The 20,261-nt window shown below is 53.9% G+C and overlaps 2 protein-coding genes across 7 annotated transcripts in view; one reads left to right on the top strand and one right to left on the bottom strand.

Moving 5' to 3' along the window:
* The first annotated feature begins 6,839 nt into the window (after nucleotides 1–6,839).
* On the top strand, nucleotides 6,840–10,133 carry TMEM200B (transmembrane protein 200B). Its single transcript, XM_054571866.1, has 2 exons — nucleotides 6,840–6,867; nucleotides 8,873–10,133. Exon 2 carries the CDS (start codon nucleotides 8,893–8,895, stop codon nucleotides 9,814–9,816), a length of 924 nt encoding a protein of 307 aa, XP_054427841.1. The 5' UTR covers nucleotides 6,840–6,867; nucleotides 8,873–8,892; the 3' UTR covers nucleotides 9,817–10,133.
* A 460-nt stretch (nucleotides 10,134–10,593) lies between these two features.
* The window catches only part of EPB41 (erythrocyte membrane protein band 4.1), a 163,967-nt gene continuing 154,299 nt past the window's right edge, over nucleotides 10,594–20,261 (bottom strand). For all 6 annotated transcript variants that reach the window (XM_054571860.1, XM_054571861.1, XM_054571862.1 and 3 more), the window contains 4 exons: nucleotides 18,412–18,513; nucleotides 17,209–17,289; nucleotides 14,308–14,412; nucleotides 10,594–13,593 (listed from right to left, as the gene is read on the bottom strand). In XM_054571860.1, coding sequence (XP_054427835.1) covers nucleotides 14,314–14,412; nucleotides 17,209–17,289; nucleotides 18,412–18,513 — 282 coding nt within the window. In that variant the 3' untranslated portion in view covers nucleotides 10,594–13,593; nucleotides 14,308–14,313. The remainder of the gene's footprint in view (nucleotides 13,594–14,307; nucleotides 14,413–17,208; nucleotides 17,290–18,411; nucleotides 18,514–20,261) is intronic.

Here is a 20,261-nt window from a genome sequence, read left to right as displayed (position 1 = left end):
GAGGGGAGGGAGGGAGAGAAACATCAACCAGTTGCCTCTCGCACGCGCCCAACTGGGAGCCTGGCCTGCAACCCAGGCATGTGTCTTCCCTGGGAATCAAACTGGCGACCTTTTTGTACAAAAGCCGGCACTCGAGCCACTGAGCCACGCTTGGGCTATTTCTATGAAAAAGCTTATAAAGGTTTACATACTGAATATCATTTAGTGAATCATCTTTATTGGCAAGATTCAAATTACCTGAAAAGAAATGAAAACTTCACAACCACGCACATCAGTGACTAGGGCCTGGAGGTGTTTTTGTCATTTATCTATCATAGAGTTGGCTGTAGACTCTTTCGATGATCTTTGAATCACCTTAATGTTTTCCCTCAAGCATCTCTTGGCAAGAGATTTGAAAAGTCTCTTGGAGCATCATCAGTGGTTCTTCCGAACCAGAAATCTGTGCGGGACCCAGTCATGTCACTTATGCATGGCAAGAGCTCCCAGGCAGGGGTACATTGGCTTAATGATTGGAGGAGCCAGTGTCCTGTGAGGAAACTCTGCCAGGACCTGCGACTATCTGAGGACATTTTCTCATCCTTTTGGCAACTGGAATATGATGAGGGACATAAGGTTCCTGGAAAATGTCAGTAGGAGACCAAGTGAATGATCTAATACTGGCTGTGTAGTGACCACGCACAAGGCACAGTGGAGGGGGTTTGCACATGGCAGATTACCTCGTGCTCATAACACCCTCATGAGGTCAGTGTATTGTCCAAATTTTACAGATGAGGAAATGAGATTGTAGGAAAGGTGTGACTCTCACTACCTTCTTCCTGTGTGCCCTTGGACAAGTTACTTTCAAATCTCTGGGCCATAGTTTCCTCATCTGTAAAATTCATACCCCTATCTCCCGATTCTGTTGAGAAGGCTTTGGAGGCGGAGAGCCATTCTGGAGTCATTTTACCCCTGAACTTGCAGGAGGTGAGGTCAACGTCAATCATACCAGCCTGGCTTAGAGCAATGGCTAGGTGAGGGGTGCCCTCCCGCCGGCCCCTCCACTGGGGCTGCCCCCTTGGACCCCCACGCCCGGCTTAGAGCCTTGACACGGGGGCGGGGGGGAGGCACCCCACCGGGGCTGCACACTGCTGCGGCTATGGCCTCGGTCTCCTCATTTGTAAATGAGTCACAAAGCTGCGCTGACGTCCATGTCCCTGGGTCCAGCTGCTCTCTACATCGCACAGCATTTGAAGTGAAGGAAGGAGGAGACGGCGCTTGGAAGTGTGGGGGCTCCCTTGGCCTCTCGTCCCCTCCTCCATGGTGCTATAGTTATCACAAACACCAAGACACATTACTGATTTAAAAAAAAAAAAATCCAACTTCTACAGGCCAAGGCCGAATGCCCAAGCTGAGGACCGGGCCTGGTGAACCCAGAGCAAGTCATCCAAGACCAGAGTTTGGCTTCGATCAGGCGGTCCTGGGGCCCAGCCCAGCTCTGGCCGTTACCACGTGTCTCTGCAGGCGTTTCCGGTCGGCAGGGCCGGATCGGGGGCGGTGCTGCCCTCTCTGGGCAGTTTGGAAGATTACAGAGGACCGGCTCAGACAGCGCTTCACAGGGGTTCCCACCGAGTCTGACTCCGCCTTCCACTCCCACGGCCTCACCTGGCTTCGTCTCATACGGCTCAACACAAGCTTTGTACCCTCTTTCTCCTGCACCCCCAACTCCCCTCAGTGGAATCCCTTATGTCACAGGCGACCTGCGTTGTGCCAGGGGAGTGCATCCACAAGGCCTAAGGCCGGTGACCCCGGGTTCCAGATGGGGCCCGAGGGGGACACGTGAGGACCCGCGTGGGGAGTCGGCGGAGAGGGGAAATTGAGTTTCCGCTTCTCTGCTGCAAATACGGCGGTGATCTGAGCCCAGGGGTAACCCGGGCTTCCTCCTTGCGGGAGGAAGGAGCCCGCTAGTGCAGGTTCAGGGCTTCCCCGCCAGGTGGCGCCAGGCCGGCTCTGGCAGCGACTGCGCCGGCCTTCGGCGTCCAGGCTTCTCTGAGTCCACAGGGCTCTACGTCTCCATCGCTCTGTCTTCGGCGTACTTTCTGCTGCCCCCGCTCGGGGCCTGGGTGCTAAGCTCTAGGCACAGCTTGGAGGTAGGGATTTACTCCCAGGAACTGGAGTCCTGCCTCGCTGAGATGGGCAAAAGTGAACTGGGGTGACAACCCATCATCAAGCTGTGTGACTTTGGGCATGCCAGTCACCCTCTCTGGGCTGCCTTACTTTGTTTTTACGTTTACAAAGGACTTTATTCAGATCTCTGGAAGCTGGCATTTGATCCCATATTATAGACAGAAGTGGGACCAGTCCAGGATTGCAGTGTAGGGGTGGGAGAAACTAGACCATGTGACCGGAGAGCCTGAGAGTTGTTCTCTGCAGGAGAGGGTAACTGATAGGTGGATGGAGAGAGTCCCCACAGGCCTAAACAGAAAGCTCAGTTCCGCATGTGTGACACAGATGATAGCGGTACCTCACGCTCAGGGTGGTCCTGAACACTTAGGAAGGTAACGCATATTAAGGGCCTATTATGGCTGGCTTTGCCCTGGTCTCCAAGAGGGTCTCCTCTCCTTCACTTTCCCAGTGTCACCCAGGCTCTGCTTTCTTCTCTTTTTCTGGGCTTGGGAGAGCACTGGAGATAGGGACTCATCCTCCCTAAGGGCTTTGCCAGTGGCCCAGAGATACCAGGTAAGAAGCCCAGTGGCCCAGCTCAGAGTTTCCGTAGGGTGGGTCATGGATGTAACGTTCACATGTCAGAATCCTCTGAGGGCCTGAATCTTGGATGGGGCCTTGTGACTGTGGGGAACTCTTCTGATCCGGAAACACAATGGGAATGCCACTAACTGGGTCACCCTGGGCAAGTCACTGCCCCTTTCCGGGCATTGGTTTCTGCCCCTATTGAATGGAGCATTGGAACTGGGGTTCTGGATTCTACTTGCCAGTCACTTACGGAATCAGCATGCTAGTCCTGCCTATGAAGGACAGATTGCAGAGGCAGGAGCTGTGAGGGAGTGCGGCGACACACCCAAGGTCACTTAGAGAAGGAGCAGCACAACCAAAACCGGGCCTCGGAGCCATGCTCTGCCCCCTTCCCCCAGCCAGCATCTGAATTCTCAGTGGCGGGTGTGGTCTCTGGCGGTGCCACGCGGGCACAGGGCTGGGCCCGAGCGCTCCCAGGGCGGCCCTGACACAAGGACGGCTTAAGAAACCCTTGGGGCTCTGGCAGGAAATCCAGGGCAACCTCGCCTCGCCCAGCCTGGTTGTTCCTACAGTGGAGATGAGAGAAGATGCATTTCCAGGCTGTTTGTTCTGTGACCCCAGGTGGGAAAGTGACATGCAGCAGATGACAGCTGCTCCCTCCCCCACGGTGGCTTCTGGAAAGACAGCAGAGCCTCAGGTAGGCAGGGACCCTGCTCTCACAGAGAAGCTTGGGGGAGAAATCCTGGCCACCTTGGTCCCCAGGGCACAGCTCCTACAGGCCCCTCCTTCAGAAGTGAACGAGTCCATCGTACAGAGGCCAGGACAGATTCAGGAGGAAATCAGTGTCCCCAAAGTGAGGTGACTGCTGCCTGCACAAGCAGGCCCCGTGGGCATCCCTCCGAAGAGTAGGAGGGCACTGATCGGTCTGGCTGTGTGGCCGTGGGCAGGTCGGTTTGCCTCTCTGAGCCAGCTTCCTCATCTGTAGACTAGGCACAACACTGACTTCCTGGAGCTCTGAAGAGAATTAAAAGAGGCTGCATCTAGGAAAAGGGACCCTTCTCTCCCTCCACCTCCCCAGATAATGGCCCCTAAACACTGCTCTCTGTGCCTGAAAGCTGCGGTCAGAAGAGGGAGCAGCTGTGTGGTGGGCGTCCACTTTGTGCCAGATGTTGAACATGTGTACTTTTAAAAAATTATTATTAAAAATCCTCACCCAAGGATATGCTTATTGATTTTAGACAGACAGGACAGAGGAGAGAGAAACATCCATCAGTTGCCTCCTGTATGCACCCTGACTGGGGATCAAACCTGCAACCTAGGTATGTGCCCTGAGCAAGGATCGAACCTGCACCCTTCTGGTGTACAGGACTGCACTAAAAAATGGAGCCACCCAGCCAGAGCTGAACATATGTATTCTTATTTAATCTTCAAAACAACACTGGGAGTTAAATATTATCTCCCTCACTTTTTTTTCTTTTTTTCTTTAACAGATGGGGAAACAGATGCAGAGAGCTGAGCCTTCTCTCCTGCTGTCTGGGTGGGGCTGAGGGGTGGCCATTAGGAAGGGGCCTGGGGTGGGGGAGACACGAGCCAGTCTAGGGCCAGTTGTGGGCAGGCACTGTGCTGGGCACAGAACTCCAGGGGTGAGCAAGACAGCGCCATTCCTGCCCCTCCGAGCTCAGAGTAGGATGACACACACAGGAAGCAGACTCAGTTTCCAACCACTGACCTCAGTTGCCTGTGCACAATATGGGTGTGTGAGGAGGGTGCTGACCTGCTCTGGGGGCCAGAGGTCTGAAGGATGAGTAGGGGCCAAAGGGACAATCAAGAGACGCCAGAGCACAGATCTGAGGGGAGAAACAAATTCGGCTACCCAGGAAGGGGGAGTGTGAGAGGGGCAGGGGTCCGTTTGTGGAGATGAGAAGGGATTTTAAATTCTATTGGGACCACAATGGGGAGCCACTGAGGGCTTTAAGCAGGGCATGAGCGGCGGGGTTTAGATTCAGAGTAGGGACGCTTGGTGTCCCTCTGCATAGCCTGTCTGCAGGACAGCTCCCTGGGGCAGGGAGAAGGTGGCTAACCCCAGGTCAAAAGGACAGGGCCCAGGAACTCAATGAATGCAATGAAAGAGGGAGGAGAGGAAGGAGCCTAAGGTGACCCCCAGCGTAGTCGGTCTTGGAGGGCATGGACAGGAGGCGCGGGAGTGGCCAGGATTAATGGGTCCAGGGAGACTTCCCGAGAGGCGTCTGGCTGACAGTGAGGCTGAGCTTGTGGGCCCAGGCTGGAGGAGCCCCAGAAAGGGGGAGGAAAGGCGGCTGGGGAGGGGGAAAAGCCAGGAGGGGCAGGCAGGAGAAACAAGTGATGACCACCAGGGCAGGTGGAGCACCCAGGACAAGGACAGTCAGACAGTCCAGGTTTGGCCTCCAGAGTTGGTTGATGTCCCCAGGAAGAGCAGCGACTGAGGGAGCAGGAGGAAGGAATCCGTGAGGGCAGAGGCCAGGGTGCGGTGAGTCAGTGTGCGCTGGGTGAGTGAAATGCAGGGTTGATCTGGGGGTCTCAGCGAAGGAGGTGGCCGGAGGCAGGAGGTGGGGGGAGGAGGCAGGAAGGAGGCTGCTGCCTCAGTGGGGTGCAGGCAACAGCCCAGCCCTCGAGCTGAGGGCGTTCTCTTCCCAGCTCAGGCCGTTGGAGCCTTCAGTCCCACGTGGGCAGCAGGAGGACCCTCGTGACCTCGCTCTCCGACCGCAGGGGGGCAGCCCCGGGCGCCGAGGCCCAGTCCCACCCACTGTGGCCTCTTCTGGACGCCGGTAATCTGAAGGTCGGTCCACCCGAGGAGGCTCCACTCCCTGGAGTGGCCAAGGATGCCCGGTGGAGCCTGTGTTCGACGCATAGTTGTGCCATGTGGCTTCGGACCCGCTCTGCCACGCGTTGGGAGGTGGGGTGGCCCGGGCCGGCGACGTCCTCCGGTTCCCCCTCTCAGCCTGGGGCGCACAGCCGGGTCTCATTACCTCCCATACCCCTCCCCTCGCGCCCCGCGTGCCGGGGGGTCTCGGCGGCCGGGGGAGGGGCGTGTTCTAATCAATCCCAGGCCGGAAATTCCTCCCGAGGGGCCCGGCAGGGCTGCGGGAGTGAGGTGGGGGCCCGGCACCGAACCTGGCAATCCTCCTCTTCTGAGCCCGCCCCCCGCATCATGGAAACTGGGCCGCCGGCCGACCCCCGCTCTCAGCTCCACATTCTTGCCTCTGGGGGCGGGCGGGGCACGAAAGCCAAGCCACCCCCTTCAGGCCGGTCCGCGGGCGCTCTGAGGTCCTCAGTACCCTCCTCCTGCTTTGGGACAAGCACCGCTCCCGCTTCCGGATTGGACGCATCTTAGGGGGGGTTAGGGAGGTCGAGCAGAACCCGCGACACCCCATTTGATTCCCTCGGCTCTAGGGCTCGGGCTCGTCCCTATTACCGCGCCCCCCACCCTCGCCGTGATTACTAGACCTTAAGCGCTCGCAGGGGCCTCCGGAGCTGCGCCCTGGGTTGCCCGCCCCATCCTCACTGCCGGAGTTTAGCCCTTCAGCAGCTCGCGAAGCACGCACCCTATGCCCATTTTACAGGTGAAGGCAGTGAGATTCATCAGCGGAAGGGCTGGCGGAGCAAGAAATCAGGCTGCCTCCTCCGGGCAGCTCCCCGGACAGCGCTGGGCGTCACTGGGCTCTCAGACGCCCCCTCGAGTCCCCTCCCCGGTGCCTGGACTGAGGGTTTCTGGGAGGCGCGGGACAATGTGCGGCCTTCGACCCCTCAGACTGCGGTGCTGGGCAGGGGGCGCTCAGTTCCCTCTTGTGGAAAGAGGGCGCCCTCCCAGGCCTTTGCGGACGTAAGCGGGGGACTTGGACCCGGGCCTCCGAGTCTCCCCGCGTGCACACAGCGCTTACCTGCGACCCTCAGACCTGAGGTGTTGCTTTCTTCTAGCGGCCGGGCCTGGCGGGGCGCAGGCCAGACTGGCCCCGGGACTCCCGGAGGGCGGGGCCCGGGCGTCGCGGGGCGGGGCGGGGCGGGGGCGGGACCGGGGATCCAGATTCCGTGGAGACCGCGGCAGCGCCGCGAGCCGAGACGCGCGGACTGGGACCCGGACCCACCCGGGCGCGGAGGCGCCAGGTGAGCAAAACTAGGGTCACGGGTTGGTTCCCCACTTTCCCCAACTTTTTGTTTGGCTCCTCCCTCCGGAAAGGCCCCGGGGGGGCGGGAACCGGGTCTACCCTTTCTCCGGGACTGAACAGCGGACGCGGGCGGAGGCGAAATTCCGGAGTGCCCAGGACTTGGTGCCGAAGAACTTCCCGCGACCTGGAACCTACGGACTGTGTCGCCAAGTTTTGGCCTCTCCGGGCTCCCCAGCATCTACTCACACCCTGCAAAGTCTCGGGGTCTCGGAGCGTGTCCCCATCCCTCTGCACGCCTCCGACTCTCTCCCCTCAGGGATGCACGGGGGCTCAGGGGGTGACTTTTCTTGAGTTGGGGCTGGGGCGTTAGCTCTGACCAGGGGTGCAGTGGTCCCTTCTCCGGTTTGGGGCTGGGGAGAGGGCCTCACACTCAGCCACAAGTGGGTAACGGGCCTCGCCTCCTGCCCGGACCTTCCCGTGGCTGTGCCGAGAAGTGCCCAGCGCTGAGCTAGCTAGGTTCGGAGGCTCGGCGTCGGGTCCTCGCGGAGCCCCCGCCTTGTATGGCGGTGTGACCGCGGCAGGCTCTCGCTCGGGCACAGTTGCCATCTGTGAAAAGCAGGCTGTGGACGCGGTGGACGCTGCTACTCCATCCTAGGCCCTGGGCTTTCATCTCTCCTTTTGGGGGCAGGGATGGGTGTTCTGCTTTGAGCTTCGGGGGTGCGGATGGGGAGTGGGTGGGGTAGCAGGGCCTCTTCCCTGGGGCCTTCGGGCGGGTTCCAGCGCTGGAGCTGTTTAGAAACCAGATTGGGGTTGGGAGGACACGCCACTGGATCGCGCGAAGTCCTAACCCCCTTCTCCTGCGGTCCGGGGCGCCCTGGGCCGGGGGGCCCATATCTTCCTACACACTCCCTTCCTTGGGGGCTACACCACACGCAGCCCGGTTACTCCTGCCCTGGCCCGGATTCAGCCCCCAGGCAGGGCCGGACTAGCAGCGGGAGGGGCTAGAGCCCGGCGCCCGGACCCTGGGGCGGCCCTAGGAGCAGGGGCGGTGCTGCACCGGCCGGGACGAGGGCCACTGAGGCCTCGGGCAGAGGAGGCCGCAGAGAAAGACAGGCGGCGGGAAAGGGGGATGATTCATCCAGAGGAGCCCGAATTGGAAACATTGCAACCTGGGAACAGCCTTGTCCGGGCCGAGGGGAGAGCCAGGAGGGGAGTCCACCGGACGAGGCCTGCGCCCGGCCCCGCAACCCGCTGCCTCCTGCCCGCCACAGTCCGGTTGCTGGGGGAGGGGGCGGCCTCTTCTGAGCAGAGTTTAAAGAAATCCTGGGCAAAGTCTACCGCTAGTCCTGGCCAGAGTGGTCTTCCCCGAGTCTTGCTCACGTCTCTCCTGCTGCAGCTTCAGTGCTGACTGAGGAGGTCTGGAAGGAGGAGGGGGCGGGCAGGAAGAGGCTGGAGTCAGTGACACCCCCTCCTTCCTACGCTGCGGTATGTAAAGCGCAGTAGGGGGAAGAGGGGCCCGTGAGCGAGCGGCTCCAGCGGACCCGGGCTGCCCGCCTCCCCCAACCCCCTTTACTACAGTGCAGCCACGTGCGGGGGTGAGGTCGCGCCCGGGCGGGACTTACCCTGCAGACGCCGTTTCCGGGGCCCACACACCTCCCGAGGCTCGGGCCCCGGGGGTTGGCAAAGAGGGCGTCGGCGGTCCCAGCCCTGCAGCCGAGGATGCGCCAGGCAGGAGCGGGCGCCCCCCTCCCTCCTCTCCGCCCGCAGGCCCGGCCAACTCGGGCTTCTGCCGTGCGGCCCTGGCTCCGAGCACTGCTGCGGAAAACCGGAGTGGGGGCGGCTCCCCGCCTGGCAGCCCGGGAAAATCCGGGGGCGGCCGCCAGGGATCTCTAAGCGTTCTGGGCGAGGCAGCCCGATCTTCCCTCCCGGATTTGTGTCCCCAACCTGACGCTCCGACCCTAGGCCCGTCGGTTCAGCCCCTGCCTCCCGTCTTCTCTCCACAGGGCGCCCAGACGACGGCGAGATGACTGCCGGCAGCCCCGGAGACCGCGTGGAGGTGCGGAGGAGCCCCGAGGGCCGCGTCTCTCGCCTGGGCCGCCGCCTGGGCCGCCGCAGGCGCCCGCGCTCCCCGCCGGAGCCTCTGCGGGTGCGGGCGCGGCTGAGGCTGCGCTCGCCGTCGGGGGCGTTCGCCGCGCTGGGGGCGCTCGTGGTACTGGTGGGCATGGGCATCGCAGTGGCAGGCTACTGGCCGCACCGGGCTGGGGCCCCAGGGCCCCGGGCTGCCAATGCCAGCGCGCCCCCCGTGAGCGAGCTGCGACGCGAGGGTCGCGGTGCTGGTCGGGCCCACGGCCCGCACGAGCGGCTGCGGCTCCTTGGGCCCGTGGTCATGGGCGTCGGCCTGTTCGTGTTCATCTGTGCCAACACGCTTCTCTACGAAAATCGTGACTTGGAGACGAAACGGCTTCGCCAGGGTGTACTGCGGGCTCAGGCGCTCCGGCCCCCCGAAGGCCCTGGCTGGGATTTTGCTCTCCTCCCCAGCCCCAGCCCAAGGACTCCCCGAGCCATAGGCTGTGCGGAACCAGAAAGTTGGGACCTATCCCCACGTCGGGGTACCTCACCTGTCCCATCAGTGCGGAGTCTGCGTTCTGAACCTGCTAATCCTCGTTTGGGGTTACCTGCCCTGCTCAACAGTTACCCGCTGAAGGGCCCGGGGCTGCCCTCCCCTTGGGGTCCACGGACCCAGACTGGCCATGTGATTATCACCGTGCAGCCTTCTGGTTCCTGCATTGAACACTCCAAGTCTCTGGATCTGGGCCTTGGAGAGCTCCTGCTTGGGGCCCCAGCTACACGGGACTGTGCTCACCGAAGCTGGCCTCGGCTGGATCGCCTCAGTCCGGAGGGTTATGCCAAGTTGGGAGGGGGAGGGGACTTGGGGGCTCGGGTTTGAGGAGCAGGGGATAGACGGCTATGAGGCTGCAGCATGGACCATGGTAACAGGACCAGGAGTCCCAATGTCTAGCAGATGTTTTGATCATATCCCAGCCTGGGGAGTGGATGCTCTGGCCCCAGCAGCTGATAAAGGCATCCTGACTTGCATGTCAGCAGAGAAATGCCAACTGCACAAGGGTTCAATAAGCTGAAATGTGTTTTACCGTGGATTCTGGAGACCAGCATGACTCGGCCTCAGGAATTCCTTCAGCCTACAAAGTGGCCTTAGCCCTGAACAGGTACCTTCAGGGGGCTGGAGGCTCAGGCCAGGGCAACTGGGAGAGGCACCTGGCGTCTTGCCAAACCCAAAGTGGTGAGCAAGGAACCCTAAGACTTGGAAGGTAGGCGGAGATGTTACAGGTTGGGACAGGTTTCCTCCAAGGTGGCACTGGTGACTGGGTTTGGGCCTCCAGGAAGATGGGCAATGGGGTAGAGCTGAGACCCTTCACTGCCATCTGGGATGGGGACGGAGCCTTTAACTCCCAGGACCTCAGTCCCGTTCTTCCCTCAGCCACGCGGGGCACACCCTACTAGGGCTACACTACTGCCGACGCCTTCACGCCGAGGGGCTGGCCCTTCCCCAAACAGATCTGAGAAGTCCTTCTCTCCTTTGTCCTGGTCTATGCTGCAAAATCTCCCTCCAGCTGGCAAAAAGCATTTGCCAGTTCTCAGAAACCCTTTTATACAATGTTGAAGCTGCATTTTGGCTATGTAGGTAGTTCACTTTAGCAAAAGGGGAAGAGAACTTTAAAAGCTGATCAATCCTCACAGATTCAGTCCTTTTTTTTTTTTTTTTAAAGTTTATTGAAAAAATGCAGTACAAGAAGCAAGACCAAACACATATCTAAACACTACAGCCACTTCTCTTACTACGAAAGGCCAGAACAGCAGACCTAATTATTGCCTATTTAATCTAAGGATTTTGCCAATTTGATTCTGCTGCCATAGTTCCTATTTTGTCAAGAAATGTAAACTACTTGATATGATTCATAATTTTTAAAAATTTTACAAAGCTCCTTCATTTTTCTCACCAAAATAATACATTTGAGAGAGATTTGTAAAACCACCAGCCTGGGGCTGAGATCCTGGGCAGATATTTCCTATGATCATTCCTCGGTGTTGGTCAGGCCATAGCTCTGGCTCCATTTCCCAAGGCGGCTGTTGTCCCCTCACCCTCAGCTGCCCTGCAGAACACACGGCGGAGGGCCTGGGAAGGGCGGCGAAGGTGCCCTGACAGGTCCCTGCAGCCAGGCTTTGTGGGCCCTCAGCTTATAAATGCAGGTCCAGCTTGGTGAGTGGGTGGGTGGCAGAGACCTCATGCGGCTAAGAGGAAGTCTTTATTTCTCAAGTGAAATAAAAATAAAATCGCAATGAAAGTTGTTACTGTGGTATGTCTGAGTCACTTTAGGAAAACTGCTGCCAAGTCCCCCCCTCCCTTCTCCCACCTGGACAGAGCCTGTTTTTCTTCGCGCGCGCGCACACACACACACACACACACACACACCCCCTTTGCAGGAAGAAGAAAAAATCCAAACTATTGCCAAACCCCGGGATCTGTTGCCAGAGAAGGAGGAAAGGGAAAGAGGCTTGGAAGGACCCCCCTCATACTAGCTTGTCCACATCACGACTCTTCAGGGCTAAAAGGGCGTTATAGATCTTCTGGTCCAGTTGATAGACAAGGAAGCAGCAAGAAGTATAGCAAGTTGGTGACAGAGCTGAGGGAAAGGTGAGGCCCCTGATTTGTGGTCCTTTGCTCTGAAAGCTGCCACACTGATCTGGATAGCACAGAACATTCAGTGCGCCAGATTTCTAATGCGCTTGCTATGCCTTCCTCCTCTCCCCGACCCTCTTTCATTCCACAAGTGCAGCTTTGGGAGCCACAGTGGCTTTCACCAGGACAGCCGGCCACTGGGAAAGTGAGCCAGTATGCTTGTTTGATGTGAACTGGACCATCCAGGCCTGGGCACCAACCAGAAAGCCCCATCAACATTCAGACCTATGCCCACAGGCTCCAAGTCTGTTCCTGAGACAGGACAATCTCCCCAAGCCTGTCACATGTCCCACCTGAGCTCTTCCTGTACCTCCCCAGAGAGAGCGGCATTCTGCTTAATAACAATCTCACATGGTTACTAAAAGGAAAATGCACACACCTGAAGTAAGTTCAAACCAGCTGAGTCTGTCTGAACAAAACTCAGCCAGCAGACACTTTAGACACGCCGCCGGCCCCCGCTGTGGGGGGCAGAGGAGTAAGAGCGGTTAGACTTCTCTTGCTCGCGGCCCTGCAGCCCCCAGTGGCTGTGGGCTCTGACCCACCGTCTGTCTCTGAATTCACTTCTGTCCCAGAATTAGGATTCTAAGAACTTCCAGGCAGATCTGTCTGTGAGAGGCAAGTTGGACGATTAGAGGAGCCCTACGGAATAAAAATACCGTACCTGTACCAGGAATGGTGGATTTGGGACATCAACCTTCATTTTCAAAACCAAGCCAAAAGAATTAAACTCAAATCCACCATAAAAATCAAGCCTACAAAACCTGCCAGACCTCAGATGGTGAGTGAGAATGAGCAGAGCTGGTGCTTGTGCCCCTTGGCACATGGGGTCTTGTGGGAAGAATAGCCCCTAAAAGCCAATTCCCTTGCCCCCAAAGGGTGCCTGCAGGCAGGTGCTGGTGTAAGAAGACAGGGAGGGGAACACTCTCTCCTCTCTGAGCCACACTCCTTAGCTTCCCAGGTTTAAAGAAGAGGCCCAGGGATGGTCACCTGGAAATACTTCTTAGCAGGATCTGACTGAGGTAAAGCCCACCGTTCTGTGAAGTGCACATTCCCAGAACTAGAAAACCTTTCAAAAACCTCATTCACTTTCTTTGCCCAAATCATCACTAAAAATGTGCCATTAGTGCTTTTGGCCAAAAGTGCCTATTTTTCCGTGAGTTTTGGTCTCCTGAGATGGGAGGTGGGGGGAGCACTCAGCAGAGCCACTATTTCTGATGAGGTAAAAGGAAGGGGGCGCAGGAAGGTGAAGGCCACGGATCTTTTAAAACATTCACAGTATCAGATATAGCTGAGCAACATCTCACATCTTTGATCTAAAGAAGCTCCGAAAAGAAAGAACAGGAGGGAGGAAGGAAAAGTAATACTACATTCTTAGCAGAGGTCTCTGCCTCACCAAAACCACCCTCTACAAATGGACAGGGACACTTTCCTGGGGTCTGTGGATCAGGGCAGCACCCTGCCTGACATTCTGGTGAAGTCACATGATTGGCTCTCAGAAAGGGCTGGTTTTTGAAGTTTCTGCTGTCATCCAAAGGGTATAAAAACTAGGAAAGGAGCAGGGCAGCCCCATTAAGCTGGCTTTGGCCCCCAACATAGCTGACAGAGTCTTTGGAGGATTTCCAGAAGAATTCTGTGGGCCCTGTCAGCATCTGGGTTGGAAATTAACGGGGAGAGGCTAGATGGAGGGGATTACAAACCACCCCATAAAAAACCCAAAAGCTCTTTAAAAACAGTCCAGACAGTGAAAAGTTGAACAATTTCTGGTATCACAATATAGAAAAAGGCATTCAAAAGGATCGGTGATGTCTAGAAGACTCTGTTGGTATAAACTCCAAATAGAAAATGAAATTAATTTTCTGGTGGTTTATAATAATCTTGAAAGTCTGAAGTCTGACTATTGCAGTTTAGCTTCTTTATCATTTCTCTTGGATGGGAGACGGGCAGGGAATTGGGGGTAAATGATTCCTAGAGGAAAGAAGAGCAAAGTTGATAAATTCTGAAAAGAAGACTTACCCAGTCCCATTACCAAATTCTTGGGGCCACAAGCACAATCAAGGCCTGAGCAGTTTTACAGGACCCAGTCCTGACTGGCGATTGATGGCATCTTCAAGACATTTGTAAACTACTTTTAGGCATGAATTTATCTGGCTCTCTGCTTCCCAAAAAGCAGCTACCCTGCTTCTAACCCTCTAGTCTGGTCCAAGAACTTTAGCCAATTCTTCCCTGTCCCCCAGCCTCTCCATTTCCAGACAGCCTGGTCCTGCTCTCTTGGTTCTGTTCTCCTCTGGCCCTGCTCTGTGACAGCAGATAGCAGAGCAGCAGAGAGAAGAAGTGGAAGGCAGGCGAGGTGGAAAAGCAGGAGGCTGCATGAAGATTCAGGAGGTCAGTGGGGGTTTGCATCCACGGCTGGGGTATCTCCTCCACCCCGTCTCTGCTGGCACTGCTAAGGGAGGGCGGGGCGGGGGTGTGTGTGCAAGGAGACCTAGCTGCTTTAGCTGGACCCAAGTACTTAATAACTTCCAATGGCGTCCTCATCAATATCTCCTCTGCCTTCACTGTGCCAAGCTCGAGGGTGGACACCTCTGGGGGGACAACTCCCAGAGGGGCCAGGGTCCCTGCTTAGTGCTCTCTGAGGCTGGGACAGTGAGTACCCTCCACCCCAGCAAGAAGAGCCTCTACCTGAGCTCAGTCCTCAGAGATTTCGGTCTCCTGATGGACGACCACCTTGGTCACTGACATGTCTGGGTGCTGCTCCTTTGCCTCCTTGATGGCCTGTACGAGGACCTGAGAAAGAGAGAAAGCACACCCGTCAGGTGGAGAGCAGCCTGGCTGATGAAGCAGGGCAGGGGCCATGGGACAGCACTGCTCTGGCAAATTCAGTCCTGTCTGCAGTAGCAGGGCGGCATTTAGGCTAAGACAAGCTGATGATGATCTTAACCACTGCATCCTACACAGGGAAGCTCCTGGACTAAACACAGAGACAGGGAAGGTTAGAGCTGCTTTTAAGGAATCAGAGAGGCACTTCAGGGGTGATGGCTGCACCTGCTCAGTGGGCCTGGGAGCATCCACTCGGAAGTGAGCCTAAAGGACAAAGCAAAATCTGTGTTCAACAAAGTTCAGAACAGGAGAGGGAAATAAAGAAGCATGCTACAAAAAGGAAAAGATGTCTCTGGCTAAAGTAGGGAGAACAAAGGAGGAGTGGGAGGTCCTACTGTCACGCACTAGCCTAACCACATTACTTATTATATGAGTATAATTAATCTTCACAACAACCCAATGAATGAGGGTAAAACCATTATTTTGCTTTTATACACAAGGAAACTGAGGTTCCGTGGTTAAAGTGCTTAATATTTCATATCTAGTAGGTAATGCAACAGAAGTTTTAACTTAAGTCCATCAAACTTTCTTCTTTACCATATTGTCTTTAGATTCTGGGGAGAAGGGACGCTGTTGTAGCATCTGAAGGAGTTTTGATCATTTTAGAAAAGCCAGAGGGAGCAGAGGGAAAGAAGAGCAATGAAGCCACTACTCCCCTTGGGCTGCAAGTCTTGGAGCCTTTAGCTCAGAGGGCCCAAAGGTGCCGCAGGCTGGGGAGGCTGGTGGCACAGCGATTCTCAGAGACAGCTCTGCCACCGCCCCCCCACCCCGTCCCAACCCCTCTGATCTGACCAGCTGACTCTGGCTCTTAAGAACCGTCTCTAAGATAGACAGGTGGGACAGGGGAAGAAGGGAAATCCTTCCATCCCTCTTTTGGTCTCTTGTCTCCATGAAAGCTACTCTTGGAACTACCACTTCTGTAGGTCCCTGCTCATCCTCCCTGACCCCTTTTTGCCCAACTCACCCGCTCATGCTTCAAGGCCCAGCCCAAGCCCTCTCCTCGGTTACTCTGGCCTTCACCTATCTCGCTGTGAAAGCATGCACTGCACAACTTCTCCTGAATCGTCCTTCTTGAAGTGCTCCCCTCCACCATCCAGAGAGCACTACACCTTATCCTTTCCTGTAGCCCTCAGTACCTAGGAGAACTGAGGGACCCTGGAGCATCTCTTTGTCACAACCACCCTGAAAGAAACTTATGATTATCTCTATTCTATAGACGGTGAAACTACATCTCAGAGAAATAAAATCACTTGCTCAAGGGCATACAACCTATGAGCTATGGAGTCACACTCCAAACCCCCCACCCCCAACACCTTCCCAGCTCACTGCTCTTGCTGCCCAGCACAGACTGAGCACATGGCGGGGCCCAGACCAGGCCAGACAAGGAGGTGGGTGCAGGCTGGTGATGCAGCAGGATCCGCCGAGGTGGGGCAAACAGGCTGCAAGGCCTCTCACTTGAGCGGAGCAGCCTTATTGCTGGAACCCTGAGCCCAGCATTCTTAGCTGTAAGTCTCAACTCTGCTACCGAGGGAACTGCCAGCACTGCAGCTCAGGTTTTATTTTCCTTTTTTATTAAAGGCACTCAGCATAGCAGAATAAAGGCCACAGAAACATTGCTCCAGCGCTCCTGTCAAAGAATCCAGAAGCATTTGCATGAAGTGCCTCCCACCCCCTCTTCTCTGCAGCTTTACTGTCCTAACCTCTCTGGCAGGGAATCGGGAACATTAATCCTGACCTTATTATTTGCTAATTGCTTGTTGCACACAATTAGCACCTAATTAACATGAAAACATAGAATTTAGCTCTCAGAAGGGCCCAGAAATTATCTAGATCAACGTACTGTTTTAGGAAAAGAAAAAAAATCAGAGGCAAAGTGTTTTGCCCAAGGTCACACAGTAAGTTGTTAGGTCTAGGGCAGAAATCAAGTTATGTCCAAGTCCCGGTAGTTGTCTCCTCAGCTGTGACAGCCCTGAGGGTAGAGGTCATACCTTCCCTTTGTTTTGATGGCATCTATTGTCTCTAGCACAGGTTTAAGTACCTGATATCTCTCAAATGGCAACAGCTCCATTTACTTGGAGCCCACCATGTGCCACACGCCGGACATCCGCATCTCACCTGATTCTCCCAGCCTTGAGAGGAAGGTGCTAACACGCCCATCATATAGATGAGGAAGCAGAAGCCTGGGGAGTTAAGCACTAGAATTTGGTCAGACATAGGATTTGAACTCAGGTGTTTTGAGACTGAAGTCCATGTCTTCCTATGACACTTCTTTGCTCCCCAATCTATGGCCCCCGTCCCACAGGCCTCAGTGATCTGATTCCCTTTGTCTTCCTTTGTCTTCTTTTTTAAAAAAGATTTATTTATTTTTAGAGAGAAAAGAGGGAAGGGGGCAAAAGAGAGGGAGAGAAACACTGATGTGTGACAGAAATAGCAATCAGCTGCCTCTTGCACGAGCCCCAGCTGGGGACCTGGACGCAACCCAGGCCTGTGCCATGACTGGGAATCAAACTGGCAGCCTTTCACTTTGCAGGAAGATGCTCAACCCACTGAGTCACGCCGGTCACGGCTGTCTTTCTTCTTGAATAAGAGCTAGAGTAGCCGAGGGGGCTCTTTGGAGGTGAAGCTGGCAGAGGTGTCTTTTACACCCGTCAATCCTCCTGCCCAGGGCCCCTCCCATTCTCACAGTCTCCTCCACATTCCCACCTGATCATGGTCAATGTCGGCATCTCCTGTGATCACAATTCTCTTTTCAATCCGGGTCTCTGATATCCCACCTTTTACAGTCTGAAACCAAAAGGAGGCAGTCATATGAGAAAGAAAGAAAAGGGAAACAGTAAGAAATTATTCTGAAAGCTCCACTCCAAATTTTAATCTGCTGCTGGTACTGGATAGAAGTTTCTCACATACTTGTCCAAGATCTTGGCTGGACCTGCCAAATGAACACACCTCTGTCCCCTTGGATTGGTAAATCTTTAATAAGTTAAACAAAATATTGTAATTCCCTATTTATTTACTTTCTCCTTTTTCTCCCTCCCAAACACCACAAAAATTCAGTGAGTAAATAAAATAAATAGGTATTTTATTTATTCTACACCTGTATATTTTATTATTTGATTATTTTCAGGAGGAAAAAAAATCCAAAGACTGATCAAAAGTGTCATGTAGCTTGAAACTGGGCTCTTTATTCTAAAGCTTTTTCATATTACTGATGTCAAGAGCCTCAACTGATCCCCTCAGGGTGGGCAGGTTTCCTGACTTGACACAGGAACAAAACCAAGGTCTAGACATGTTAAGTAACTGGCTTCCAGTCAACTGTATGCTGATGACAGAGCTTGGTCAGGAATCTAGATTTCTTACTTACAAGAAAATGCATTCTCCTCCAGTGCTACAGCAAATGTGGATTGTCTCTAACTTTCTGGGAGCAGTTCCAATTTTATATATGTTGTCCCTGTTGCCCTCATAAGCAATACTGTAATACTTCCAATATTTCAGCATCCAAACTATGGTTCTCATGGCCTTGATCCTGGATGTGATCCTGATTTTTTCAGCTTGGAAAATATGGTTGCATAATAGTACCAACAATACTTCCCCTTATACTGACTTTTTAAACTTACCTCCACAGCCAGGTAGGAAACTCACTAACCAGAAAGACAGATGGATGTGTAAAGAGAACAACCACATGTACCTTTATGAGCCTACTCAGTAGGCAGGGATACCCTCAGGGTCTCCCTAGGTTTATCCCTAGGAAAAACAGCAGGTCCTTTCCTCCTGGGACAATTGGAATAATCTGGCTCAGTAGGGATGGAGCAGAAAACCCTTGCTTATAGACCAGGGTCCTTCCTGCAGAGAGGCAACATGCTTGACATGCTATTGGATTCCAGAAGAACCCACTGGCTGGTCTATTACCTTGGTAATCTGAGTTGTGGTGGTGCTGCTAGTGGTCTCAGATGTGATGGTCTGAGCTGTCAGCAAGACTCCTGGGTCCAAGTCCCCATTGCTGTCATCGGTCTACAGAAGGGATAGAAACACCCATCATTAAGCCTTGCAGGAAGCTTTGTGGGCAAATGTTGCAGGATGCAGTTTTGCTCTTGAGCCATAGATTCTAAATCAAAAACCTGTTTCCTTTATAGTGATCTCTCTCCCTTTTTAAAAAATGTTTCTTACTTTTCCTTTTCCTTTTTTAAAGGGGCAGGGAGAGAGAGAGAGAGGGAAAGAAACGTCAGTGCATCAATCAGTTGCATTTTGTATGCACCCTGATCGGGGACCAAATCCACAACCCAGGCATGTGCCCTGACCAGGAATCAAACCCATGACCTTTCAGTTTGCAGGATGATGCCCAACCAATTGAGCGCTTTAGACAGGGCTACAGTGATCTCTTAATAAATACATTTTAAAAAATAAATTAATAAAACCAGCCCTGGCCGGGTAGCTCAGTTGGTTGAGCTAAGGAATCTCAGGCTATCTTCTTTGAAGATGGAGATGGAAGACTGGAAATGAATGAGATAGTAAGTGTCCCTTTAAAGCAAAGTGGAAGGAAATATACATAATATCTTAGTGACATTTCTGACAACCACACTCTTACTGAAATGAACCCTCTTTATTATAGGAGGTGTTTAAAAAGTTTTCAAAATGCTGAGCTATACAATTCATCCAGAAGAGAACAAGGGCTGGGGCTACTTCTTATTTCTCTGGAGCTCCCCAAATATGACCAAAGCAAACATACTCTGATCAGGCTGAGAAATGACATTAGCAAAAGAGAGATAGTTGGCAGGGGCCAAACTCAACATGATGAGCAGCGATCAGCAATCATTTGGCTGTTTCACTCAGAGCTGCTGCTAACCCCAAAACCAAGACGGCAACAAATGAGACTAAGGAGATAGAGGCTGTCTATGGCGACATGCTCTTCAGATGATAATGACCTAGAATACCTGGTACTGGTATTGTACATTGTTTCAGAGGAGGATTTAGAGAATTACAATTATTTTCATAAACAATCCTGAAGCAAAACAGTTTGTCAGGTTATTATCTTTCTGCCCCTTTACACAAGTCATTTATACTATGAGCAGAGGCCTCCAACCTTTTTATGAGAAGGACCACATTTTATTAAGGCAAAACTTTGATATGGGCCCAGGTAGCAGGTGGTGGTGAGTCAGGTGGGGGAAGGAAAAGAGTTAAGGAGGAGAGAAGTCCCTGGCTGGGTTCCCTTCCAAGTAGGAATCTAGACAAAACAAAGAGAGGGAACATGGTCATGTCACCTAAGTCTTACATACGTGGCACCACCACACTAGGTCTATTATGGGCTAGTTCACTGATACTTTCTTCAGCCCTGACCCACTTATCTACCTTAGATTCAGACTTAACTTAAAATTTACCGGACTCCTATGTGTCAAGCACATGATGTAAGTGTAATCTCAATTACACTTCTCAGCATTTGAAGTAGGTACTATTATTATACTCACTGTATATAGTTAAGAAAACTGAGGACCAGAGAGGTTATAGAATTGGTCACAATTCTATAGTTAAAAAGCATTTGAACTAGGGCTTAGGGCAAGAAACTTTTTGAAGTTTGAGGTTTTAAAGTTTGAAGACTGAGGCTTGGATCTCAGCTCAAATAACTGGGCAACTTATTCTGACTTCTCTTAGTTTTAGTTTTCCCATTTATAACAGGCAATACTGTAGTATGTGCTCTGCCTCCACCATAGCATTCTTCTGAAGATCAGAAAAGATCACAGAAATGAAAGGACTTTATAAATTAT

This window comes from Pteronotus mesoamericanus, unplaced genomic scaffold (genome assembly GCF_021234165.1).
Source record: "Pteronotus mesoamericanus isolate MK-2021 breed Mesoamerican mustached bat unplaced genomic scaffold, CSHL_Meso_final contig_221, whole genome shotgun sequence".
Taxonomy (NCBI): Eukaryota; Metazoa; Chordata; class Mammalia; order Chiroptera; family Mormoopidae; genus Pteronotus; species Pteronotus mesoamericanus.
This window is presented reverse-complemented; position numbering and strand designations above follow the sequence as displayed.